At 37.1% G+C, this 13,090-nt stretch overlaps 1 protein-coding gene across 1 annotated transcript in view; it reads right to left on the reverse strand.

Annotated features, from left to right (window-relative positions):
* Window positions 1-13,090, reverse strand: part of LOC126184382 (E3 ubiquitin-protein ligase HUWE1-like) — a 219,850-nt gene that overhangs the window by 99,182 nt on the left and 107,578 nt on the right. Inside the window, exon 21 of the mRNA XM_049926767.1 lies at window positions 5,862-5,988. Within this exon, the coding sequence (XP_049782724.1) occupies window positions 5,862-5,988 (127 nt within the window). The remainder of the gene's footprint in view (window positions 1-5,861; window positions 5,989-13,090) is intronic.

The following is a 13,090-nucleotide window of genomic DNA, read 5'->3' on the forward strand; positions in this document are numbered from 1 at the left end:
AAAATTTATGAAAGTCTATATCTTAAATTTATGACAGTTCCTGATGAATAAGGCATCTGCTCCTTTCTCCATTTCTGCTTTACAGAAGTGAGATGTTAACCTCAATACTGTAACACTTAACATACCTACAGTAGTGGTCCAATGATATTCAGAGACAGAAAGATTGTGTCAACCAAGTTTGATGACTAATTCATCCATGTAATTAAGTAGTGAATTTTACTACACGCTACTCAAATATTCTGAAGAAACAAAGACTGCTGGCATTTCACACTGGCAGATATAATTGGTCTGAAATAAAATTTTTTGGGGTTTGTCAATAATTTCCAACCACCAACTGTTCGTAGTGATGCAGATGATGTTGCCACTCTCCACCCCAGGGTTTTTCTGCTCTTAGGCAACCCGTTTACATCTGCCCTTTCTTGCTGTGGTGGAAACCAAGCCTAGTAGCATAACCCGATCTGCTGACTGAACCACTCCAATACTCTATCCTGCACCTGACTTAAGCAGCTGTTCCAGCTGCAAATTAAATCTCCAGACTGAAGAGTTCAAATGAGATCTAGCATCACAAACGCTGAACAGATACAAACGCAACATTGATATGTTTTGATGGTGATGCAATCCTCACTTGGTTACCTGGCATTGAGATTCTAGTTTATCCTACAAAATTAGGCATAAATCTTTTACATGAGAACTACCTAATAACAAAACTTACTTTCTCTTTACTGACTTCCTTACATTCTTACTTTTTCAGTTATTGTTGAATGTTCATTGTGCCATGTCTAAGCCTACATCTGTCTGATGTTCATCCATTCCCTATTGTAGGAACAGGTCAAACTTATTCTTTACATTCGCCACAAAGCCGTCAGATGATATTATATGCCTGTTCCTTGTATTACCAGTTGCCACTAACCATCTCTCATTACACTTCCTTCACCTTACCTTGTCCAGATCTTTCCTAGAATCATCTACTTCAGCCTCAAGGGCAGCATTATCCCTCTTGTTTCTCTGTCTGTCTGAATTGCATATCCAACAGAACCACTGATGCTCATCAGTTCACCAATCCCCATGCCTTTAGTCACTCCAATGGGGGGTGGGGGGAACCAAACAAAAGCAGCCATCACACTATACCCCAGAACTAACAATTTTACTGCAAGTCAGGTACTTTTCATTCATAGTAAAATAATATTTGGGTACAAAAAAGGCAACTGAGTTACCGACAAACAAGCAAACACATTTGGTAAAATTTGTGCCTATATGTAACAGTATTTAAGCAAACTACTGATGCAAATTATTTGAACCGAAGAACTTAAAATTCTCATTTCCTTGTCAAAATATAAACTAAATAATTGAGGTACAAGCTCTAATTAAGCTGCCGGAAAGAAAGCAGGTATTCAGTCAAGCTTTTTAATTTTACTGCAATTAAGTGTAAACAAAAACATGTCTACAACTCAACTTCACAATCTTTTTTAGTTTTTGTGGGAGTAACATGTAGGGACATAAAATTTTTTTTTATTTTGTGGTCAAATTTTTTGTTATTTTTTGCCGAGTTCCTTGCTATTTTTGCAAAATTAGTTGCATCATCATCATCATCATCATCATCATCATCATCATCATCATCATCATCATCTTCTTCTTCTTCTTCTTCTTCTTCTTCTTCTCCTCCTCCTCCTCCTCCTCCTCCTCCTCCTCAATAATTACGGATTTCTGTAGTTGTATATATAAGTTTGGATGTAGCTGTATTGCATTCATGTACTGGTGGATATTGTGTGGTATGACTCCTGTAGTTGATAGTATAATTGGTATAATGTCAATTTTATCCTGATGCCACATGGCCTTGACTTCCTCAGCCAGTTGGATGTATTTTTCAATTTTTTCTCCTGTTTTCTTCTGCATATTTGTTGTATTGGGTATGGATATTTTGATTAGTTGTGTTAATTTCTTCTTTTTATTGCTGAGTATGATGTCAGGTTTGTTATGTGGTGGTGGTTTATCTGTTATAATGGTTCTGTTCCAGTATAATTTGTATTCATCATTCTCCAGTACATTTTGTGGTGCATACTTGTATGTGGGAACATGTTGTTTTATTAGTTTATGTTGTATGGCAAGTTGTTGATGTATTATTTTTGCTACGTTGTCATGTCTTCTGGTGTATACTGTATTTGCTAGTATTGTACATCCTCTTGTGATGTGATCTACTGTTTCTATTTGTTGTTTGCAAAGTCTGCATTTATCTGTTGTGGTATTGGGATCTTTAATAATATGCTTGCTGTAATATCTGGTGTTTATTGTTTGATCCTGTATTGCAATCATGAATCCTTCCGTCTCACTGTATATATTGCCTTTTCTTAGTCGTGTGTTGGATGCGTCTTGATCGATGTGTGGCTGTGTTAGATGATACGGGTGCTTGCCATGCAGTGTTTTCTTTTTCCAATTTACTTTCTTTGTATATGTTGATGTTATGTGATCTAAAGGGTTGTAGAAGTGGTTATGAAATTACAGTGGTGTAGCCGATGTATTTATACGAGTGATTGCTTTGTGTATTTTGCTAATTTCTGCTCGTTCTAGAAATAATTTCCTTAAATTGTTTACCTGTCCATAATGTAGGTTTTTTATGTCGATAAATCCCCTCCCTCCTTCCTTTCTGCTTAATGTGAATGTTTCTGTTGCTGAATGTATGTGATGTATTCTATATTTGTGGCATTGTGAACGTGTAAGTGTATTGAGTGCTTCTAGGTCTGTGTTACTCCATTTCACTACTCCAAATGTGTAGGTCAATATTGGTATAGCATAAGTATTTATAGCTTTTGTGTTGTTTCTTGTTGTCAATTCTGTTTTCAGTATTTTTGTTTGTCTTTGGTTATATTTTTCTCTTAGTTCTTCTTTAATATTTGTATTATCTATTCCTATTTTTTGCCTGTATCCTAGATATTTATAGGCATCTGTTCTTTCTATTGCTTCTATGCAGTCGCTGTGGTTATCCAATAAGTAATCTTGTTTAGTGTGTTTTCTCTTGACTATGCTATTTTTCTTACATTTGTCTGTTCCAAAAGCCATATTTATATCATTGCTGAATACTTCTGTCATCTTTAGTAACTGGTTGAGTTGTTGATTTGTTGCTGCCAGTAGTTTTAGATCATCCATGTATAGCAAATGTGTGATTTTGTGTTGGTATGTTCCAGTAATATTGTATCCATAATTTGTATTATTTAGCATGTTGGATAGTGGGTTCAGAGCAAGGCAGAACCAGAAAGAACTTACTGAGTCTCCTTGGTATATTCCACGCTTAATCTGTATGGCCTGTGATGTGATATTATTTGAATTTGTTTGGATATTAAGTGTGGTTTTCCAATTTTTCATTACTATGTTTAGGAACTGTATCAATTTAGGATCCACTTTGAATATTTCCAATATCTATAGTAACCATGAGTGGGGTACACTATCAAAAGCTTTTTGGTAATCAATGTATGCGTAGTGTAGTGACCTTTGTTTAGTTTTAGCTTGATATGTCACCTCTGTATCTATTATCAGTTGCTCTTTACATCCTCGTGCTCCTTTGCAACAGCCTTTTTGTTCTTCATTTATAATTTTGTTCTGTGTTGTATGTGTCATTAATTTCTGTGTAATCACTGAAGTTAATATTTTGTATATTGTTGGTAGGCATGTTATGGGGCGATATTTTGCTGGGTTTGCTGTGTCTGGTTGATCTTTAGGTTTCAGATAAGTTATTCCATGTGTAAGTGTATCAGGGAATGGGTATAGGTCTGCAATGTAACTGTTAAATAATTTAGTTAGATGTGAATGTGTTGAGGTGAACTTCTTTAGCCAGAAATTTGCTATTTTATCTTTTCCAGGGGCTTTCCAATTGTGTGTAGAATTAATTGCTCGGGTGACTCCATGTTGCAAAATTATCACTTCAAGCATTTGGGGTATCATCTTGTATGTGTCTGTCTCTGCTTGTATCCACCATGCACGTCTGTTATGTTGTACCGTGTTTGACCACATGTTGCTCCAGAAGTGTTCCATGTCTGTTAAGTTTGGTAGGTTGTCTATTTTAATGTGTGTGTTATCTATTGTCTGATAAAAATTCTTTTGGTTTGTGTTGAATGTTTGGTTTTGTTTCCTTCTATTTTCACTTTTTTTGTATCTTCTAAGTCATTTGGCCAATGCTTGTAATTTCATTTCTTATAAATTGTGTTAGGTGTCCGATGTCTTTTCTCAGTTTTTCTATTCTGATCTGTAGCCTATTTTTCCATGCTGGTTTTGTGGTTTTTTTTTCTTCTGTGTGTTGGTTGGTTCTGATCTCTACCTAGTGTGTATATTTAGTGTAGTGGGTGCTCCTATATAAACCAGTAGTTGTAACTCTTCCATAGTTGTATTTTCATTTATTTTCTTGTGTATGATTGTGTATGATTGTGCTGATGGTTGTTATTGTTGTTTCGACTTGTGGGTTATTTGGTGGTGGTCTATGCAAGAATGGTCTAATGTCTGTATGTGTGTCTTTGTATTCTATATATGTCAGCTGAAATTTTTCTTCTATATCTAATATGTATGTCACTTCGTGTTCTATTTGTGCTTGTTCTGGTGACTGTCTTAAGATTTCGTTTTCCTCTGATTGTTTAATGCCTTCTAGAGTGGTTGCAGGAAGCATATCCTGCAAAACACCTCTATTTGGTTCAAATGGCTCTGAGCACTATGGGACTTAACATCTTAGGTCATCAGTCCCCTAGAACCTAGAACTACTTAAACCTAACTAACCTAAGGACATCACACACATCCATACCCGAGGCAGGATTCGAACCTGCGACCGTAGCAGTCCCGCGGTTCCGGACTGCAGTGCCTAGAACCTCTATTTGGATTTAAATCATTTTCTGTGTGGCTAGCAGTGTCGTTACCATTGTGGATGGGCATAGGGTTCAAGTGTCGTCCCCGACCATGACAGCGCTTGTCCGAGGCTTCATTAGTTCTGTCCTGAACGAACTAATCACACTAAAAGGGGGAGGGGGGGGTTAGCCCTATTAGTGGTTTGTTCTTTTCGTTGCCTTTTACCACTGGCAGAACATACCGGAGGCCTATTCTTTTCCCAGGCATTCACAGGGTTTATTATTATTATTATTATTATTATTATTATTATTATTTTGCCAAGGTCAGTGGTTTTCGCTGCACTCACTGTCTTTTTTGCCAAATTCAGTTTTCTTTTTTCGCCAAATTTGGTGGTGTTTTATACCAAATTTGTTGTTGTTTTGGGCAATTCAGTGTTACTTTTTGCCAGATTCCCCCTTTTTTTTATTTGGTGTTGTTTTGCCAAATTTCATGTTATTTGCATAAAATACAATGTTTTCTGCCAAATTCAGAGCTATTTTCACCATCACATCACAGTTCATTATGTGGGAATTAAACACTCATTTTAAGATTTGAGTATACATGAACCTCAGCCTTGAGGAGATTAGAAATCAAAATGCATTTTAACATACAATAACTGTCAGTTACGAATGTTAGGAAACTGCCATCCAGAGATTTATAGAACTTTTACAAGGTAAAATTACAAATTTCAGGATATCTTGTAAAAATTGCCGATTTTGTGTTGTTTCTTAAAAAATAAAAAAGGGTCAATTTCACATTATTTTCGTGTCGTTTGTAATGTGTAAAGACATATGAAATATTTAATAGTAAGCTTAAGGCACTTATTTACTAAATAATCTGTACTAAACTAACCTGTTACACTCTTAGTAAATTATCTTTGCAAGTGTACTCACACATCTAGTGCTTGTCTACAAAATGCCTCAGATGAAGGCAGGTTGCTATGTCCCCTCATATCTATTTCTTAAGATTAAGAATGGGAAATTATTTGATATACAACTCACCAATAACAGCGCTGAACTGTGAATCAGAATCAAGCAGCTTGCATTCTTCATACCACCAGAACATCGCTGTTGGTATGGTACTGACTGTAGCTGTAAGACTCGGTCCAAAAACAAAGCCCGGCTGATCCTGTGGATCAAAATACTTGTTAAATAAATTAAATTCTCTGCAAGTTAATAACCAGAAATGCTATAAATATGTTCTACTAAGAGTTCCAATTGTATCATTTACATACAACTGGAGACTGAAGTTATTCACACACACACACACACACACACACACACACACACACACACACACACACACACAAAGCAAATTTATCATCATGAACAATTATCAGAAATAAAGCAAGTAACCAAGGATGAAAAATGGTCCCATAGTCTGTTATAGTCAGATTGTGAAGGACACAAATTATGCTAGTTCCATCATCATGTTCAAAAGAGGTTTCATATTATCAACAATCTAAATAGTCCATCTTGGAAGACGCAATCGCTCCCAAAAAGAATGCCTGCACCACTGAATGAAAATGTCACCCTGTGATGGAGATTTTTGTTCCTGTGTACTTACCGTATTTACTCGAATCTAAGCCGCACTTTTTTTCCGGTTTTTGTAATCCAAAAAACAGCCTGCGGCTTAGAATCAAGTGCAAAGTAAGCGGAAGTTCTGAAAAATGCTGGTAGGTGCCGCTACAACTAACTTGTGCCGTCGAATATATGTAGCGCTACACAGGCATGCTTTGCAGGCATAAAGATAAATACTGGCGCCAAAACCTCTGGGTCAGTAAATAAAAAATAATAAATAATAAAAGGTGGAAGATGAGCTTTTTTTCCTCCGCCTCAATTTTTGACCACTGCATTTTCATACATTATCCAATGAAGTAAATACAAATTCCGTATTGTTAATCTTCCAATGTAGCAGCATTTCAATGTACTACAAAAATCTGACTGGAAAGACTGTTTGGGATGTTTGTCAATATGGCCAACTCCAAATTCTGAATTTTTTCCTACCTATGAGAAGAGATGGCTGCTAATATGAACTTTTATGAATTGTGAATCACATGCAGTATTCTCTCCACTATAAGTATAATATGAAAAAAAATGGCTCTGAGCACTATGGGACTCAACTGCTGTGGTCATAAGTCCCCTAGAACTTAGAACTACTTAAACCTAACTAACCTAAGGACAGCACACAACACCCAGCCATCACGAGGCAGAGAAAATCCCTGACCCCGCCGGGAATCGAACCCGGGAACCCAGGCGTGGGAAGCGAGAACGCTACCGCACGACCACGAGATGAATATGAATATAAACATTTTGCCATGTATTCTTTCGTGTTTCCTGCTATCTCATTTACATCCTGTCTGCCTAATAAACTACGAAACTAGAGTGAGACAACAGCAAATGCGGAAGAATATACATATCATGTCATGTTTATATCCGTATTATTCTTATGCCTAATAGTGATACAGTCAGAAATGAAGCACGGCAATTGACTAGATTTTTAAATCTAGGATACCTTATTTCTGTGCAGAATGTAATGTACTAAAGAGGCATCTGCAAAGATTTTCAAATGTAGAAAAATTTTTGCTAAACTCTCGTTCAGAACATCATCTATCATACGCAGTCTATTATTTGGTTCTTGTTGATCATTATCAAAGAAAGCAGCAGTGTAAGTAACAACAAATAGCAGTCTCTTGCCATTGTTTCGCTAATGAGACGATTCCTCTCTTTTTTTTAATTGTAAGCGGCGGTAGCATGCGCAAAAGCAAGCCATGCCAAGAGCAGCGACAGGCGGTAAACACTCATTATCAGAACGCGACGAACAATGCATGACACAGTACAGTAATGCATTTTCAGCTTAGAGTGACGTAAACACCTATAACAAAGGGAATGGCACTTACCAGATCAAAGAAAAATAAGCAATCAATTCAAACGAGATGAAGCACATGAAAAAGGAAGGGTACCCATATAAATACGCATGGAGTGCCTGACGCATAGCAATGGCTACCTGGTAAAGCTTAACTGCTAAGCTTATGACTCAAACCAAACTACTGTAGCTGTATAGTCATTCATTCGGCCTAAATTGTGTCTCATATTACAATGGACCAACTTTGTTTCCATTTGGAGGTGCGGCCTCAAACTTTTCTCACCCCTTGAATTTCGAGCCTCAAATTTCAGGTGCAGCTTAGATTCAGGAAAATTTTTTTTCCTTGATTTCGAGACTCATTTTTCAGGTGCGGCTTATATTCGAGTAAATACGGTAATGTGCTTCCAATTAACAGTGTTATAGGTCTTTGTGATTTTTCTTTATTTTATTACTGATTTTTATTAATACCAAACATAAAGTGAGTAACTATTTTTGAATATTTGAAACTGCATTTGTAAATGTATTCTCTTGTCTTTTATATAACATTTACACAACATGATGTGATTTACATAAATAAAGTACTCTGCACATTATGGCAAAATTTATATCCATGTTATTTAATAAGAAGGAAACAGCTGATAGTGAAAAGATGGCAAGAGACATGGAAGTACATTAATGGTAGATTGGTTTTTATATTTAGGGAAGAATATTGCATTTTATTTTTATTTATTTTGAGACAACGTTTGGCTATGTTGTGTGGAGAAGAGGGAGAATGAGATGCTGTAATGAGAAGTAGTTAAAATGAAGTGGTTGTGGAGAAATTGCAGTTGAAATGAAGAACATTGTTACAGACTGAGTAGTGGTATCTTGGTAGAACATATTGGTGAGCTTGTAATTAACCATCCAGTACATGAAGCATTCACAGACTGTCATGGCAAATCAATAAAAAGAAGAAAAGCTACTGATGAAAGAAGAAACAGAATTAACTATTAACAATGATTTCAATGAGAAGACTAGAATCATTTAATTGGGGACGGCAGATGAAGCATGCTTGAAGAATTGAACAGCTAACTGGACTCAACTTTGTATCTGATCAGCAGAAGGTTCTCATAGTGAGGTGAAAGGCACTTTTGGACTGTGTAGCACAGACAAGTTGTGGTAATATTAACTAAACACATTTTGGTGAAAAGATAAATGTTATATGGACTTCCTTTTACAACAAACAATTTAAAATTTTTAACTGACTGTAAGGTCGGGGTATGACTGGGTTTAGCTTTTAAATAAATGTGCACTTCACCTGTCAAATGTATCTTTTTGTTAGTGCACTGTTTCCACAGACAATTGGAGTTTTGTCCATATAAAACATCTAAATTCCAATCAGCAGTTTTCCCTGGAGAGGTAACGGCATTTCTTGCCACTGTGTTGATTTCTGGAGTAGACATCATATTATTGCCATATTGTTCTAGCAGCACTGATGCAAGGAATTTTGTCACAAGCAGCAACTGCCAGGAATCTCAGGAAAGAGATACGCAAATTTGATTCCATGCAAAACAACGCAGGAACTATTACACATCGATTTCCTATGATGCAAACTCCAATACTTCACTAAAGTTTTGTGACTTAATAAAATCTGATGTTCAGCAACCATATAAAAACAATTACACATGCTCAGATTACTTATGAAAATGTTTGAAGATTAATGATGGATATAATAGTGGCGTAATCTTATGTCGGGGAACTCTCATAGTAACATTGGTATTTCAGAGTTCTGCTCTAAGTTAAACATGTACACTGGCCAGTAATTCACACACATTACATCATTTTGAGTGAGTGGATGTATGCATGGACGTTGTCAATGGAGTAACATAAGACAGAGCAGTAATATAAAATTACTGCTTATCAGTGCATGTAGTTATCAAGAAAGCAGACATAAGGAGAACAGTATTAAGTTTTGTGTGTGAATCATACAGGGAAGCAAAGAGCATTTGGTATTTAATTCACTGAGACACTGCCAAGAGATAACAGAGTGACAGCTGTTCATATTAACTTCATACGGCAGTAGCAAGTAAGAGAGAATCATTCAAGTTAGTTAGAGCAAGGAAAGCATAGTTTTAACCCTCAGTGTTTCCATAAAAATTAACAGTTACACTTCCTTTAATGTTAGCCTGACAAGGAAACAGTCAGTGAGAGATGTCGAAATAAGCTGTGTGTCTTCTTCTTCTTCTTCTTCTTCTTCTTCTTCGCCTTTTTTGTTTATTTGAATATGCTTGCTAATAGAATCTGTGTTTGTGATGGCTGCAAAGTTTCACAGTAATGTGGAATCTAATTAATGTTTTCAACTTTGCAAAGATGAAATATAAAGAATGCGACATGAAATCAAAATCATCTACTTCTCCTGAATACCTACACACGTGTTATTTATTAGTTACTTTCTTGGCTATTTATTCAAAGTAGGTCAACATTTTGTAAGAAACTGTGGAAACATTAGAAGAAACAGGAAGTAACTGATGATTCCATGAATTTTGAGTCAAATGATGGCTGTTGTGCTAATTAAAGTCCACAATAAAGACACACTACCTATCTAACCCGAATAAAACAGGCACAGTAATAGTTTTCAGTGACAAAGAAAAAGTTGTAAATTATTTTGTTAAACAAAGAAGGGAGAACATGCTTACAGTTAAGCATTGTACATGGTCAGTTTCATTTCATAAAATCTGAATGTGTATTGTATAAATGGAAGAACGATTTACACCAAGTATGAGATTGGTGCCAAAATGGAAGCTATAAAAGTGTGAAAGGAAAACTATTTGAAAGATTTACAATTGTTCCTGAGTGTAAATGCACAATTGCCATGGGAAATCTTTGAGACAAGATCCTCCAAATTACAAACGAAGGAATATTGCCGATTTTCAGGCCGCTTCAACCTGATTAAACAGATTCAGGAAATATATACTGGAAAGGAAGTCTCATAATTATGTAGTTTACTTCAAGCAAGTATGTAGAGGAGAGGTCATTAATGGCTAATATGAGGGTAATCCCAAAAGTAAGGTCTCTCATTTTTTTGTAAGTACAGAACACTGTCCGTTTGGCAGTTGGTCACATTGTTATGAAGAGTGCTTCACACACTGAGGGACTGATGCAAGGCTTCGCAACCATTGAGAATGGAGCTCCCATTGCATGTTACTGCCAACTGTGAATTGTGTGTAGTTATTCGGTTTTTGAGCGCAAAGGGCACAGCACTGATTAAAATCCATTGCCAATTGACAGAAGTGTATGGTGAGTCGTGCATGGATGTCAAAACTGTTCATAAGTGGTGTAGATAGTTTGTAGCTGGTCGGACCGAAATTCACAATGAGCAAAGGAGCGGAAGACCATCAATTTCTGAGGAGACAGTGTTGAAGGTTGAGCAAAGCATGCGTGAAGATTGGTGGATCACCCTGGATGATCTCTGCATGTTGGTTCCCGAGGTTTCCCAAAGCACCGTTCACAGAATTTTAACGGAAACATTGAACTACCAGAAGGTGTGTGCAAGGTAAGTGTCACACATGCTGACTGAGGACCAGATGCAGCAATGACTTGATGCTTCCCACGCATTTCTTCACCACCTTGCAGCCGAACATGACAACTTTCTGGACTCAATTGGCATGGGTGACGAAACCTGGTAATAGCACCTTACACCCGAGACCAAGCAACAACCACGCCAGTAGCGGCATTCTTCTTCACCAAAGTCGCAGAAATTCTAGCAAACACAGTCTGCCGGTAAAGTCATAACAACCGTTTTCTGGGATCGGAAAGGGGTGTTGTTGGTCGACTTTATGCCCACTGGGACCACAATACATGCTGACAGGTACTGTGAGACTCTGAAAAATCTCAAACGGGCAATTCAGAACCAGAGAAGAGGAATGTTGAGCAAGAGCATACTCATTCTCCAAGACAACGCTTGCTCATACATTGCTCGGCAAATCGTTGCTCTCCTGCAACAGTTTCAGTGGAACATAATCACCCACCCACCCCATAGTCCTGACTTGGTGCCCAGTGACTATCACCTGTTCCCTAGGTTGAAAGAACATTTGGCCAGAAAGCGATTCAGCTCCGACGACGAGGTGAAAGAAGAGGTTCATAACTTTCTGAACAGCATTGTGGCGAGCTGGTATTACATGGGCATACAAAAACTGCCACAGCGTCTACAAAGATGCAGCAACAGAAATGGTGATTATGTCAAAAAATAGCTAAATGTTCAAGCTGTAAACTGATGTAAACCATTGTAGAAATAAACAGGTCTATGTACGTATAAAGAAATAGGAGACCTTACTTTTGGGATTACCCTCGTATAACAGAGTAACTCATAGCTGATGTGAAGATTAAGCTTCTTGCGGTAAGCCAGTGAAGTTTCATGCTAGAATGGTATGCTAACTGCACTTTATCATTTCAAGTGAAATAAATCAGAGTTGCTTGTGCAATCGATGAAAGCTATTATACGTAATATTATGCTCTCCCATTTTACCAGATTTTACTACTTCGATTGTAAGATTTTTTGCACTAAACACTCCTTGTTTTAAATTTTAGTCCTGATTAGCCTCAAGGTTCCTGAAGACAGATGTACATCCACACTGATACTTCGCAATACACCATACAGCACGTTGTGGAGGGTACCCTATACCGCTAATCTTTTCCTTTTCTGTGCCACTCTCAAACAGAGTGAGAGAAAAATAACTGCCTTTATGTCTCTATATGAGCCCTATTTTCTCGTATCTTATCCTCATGGTCCTTACATGTTGCGTACATTGAAGGTAGTAGAATCATTGTGCAGTCAGCTTCAAACACCAGTTCTCTAAATTTTCTCAATAATGTTCTTTAATAAAAAGTATGTTGCCTTCCTTCCAAGGATTCCTATCTGAGTTCCAAAAGCATCTCTTTAACACCTGTGTGTTGTTTGAACCTATCAGTAACAAATATAGGAGCCCATGTCTGTATTGCTTCAATGTCCTCCTCTAATCCATACTGGTGGGTATACCAAACACTCCAGCAGTACTTGAAAGTATGGTTGCACCAGTGTCCTATATGTGGTCTTATTTACAAATGAACCAAACTTTCCCAAATTTCTCCCGATTAACCAAACTTGACCATTCGCCTTCGCTACCATGATCCTCACATGCTCATTCAAATTCATATCACTTTGCAGTGTTATGCCAAGATATTTAAACGATATGACTGTGTCAAGCAGGACTCTACTAATGCTGTACTTTAACATTATGTTTCTGTTTTTCCTACTCATCTGCATTAACTTACATTTTTCTATATTTAGAGCTAGCTGCCATTCATCACACCACCTAGAAATTTTGTTTAAGTTTGCTTGTATCCTCCT

This window comes from Schistocerca cancellata, chromosome 4, assembly GCF_023864275.1.
Source record: "Schistocerca cancellata isolate TAMUIC-IGC-003103 chromosome 4, iqSchCanc2.1, whole genome shotgun sequence".
In the NCBI taxonomy this organism is placed as follows: Eukaryota; Metazoa; Arthropoda; class Insecta; order Orthoptera; family Acrididae; genus Schistocerca; species Schistocerca cancellata.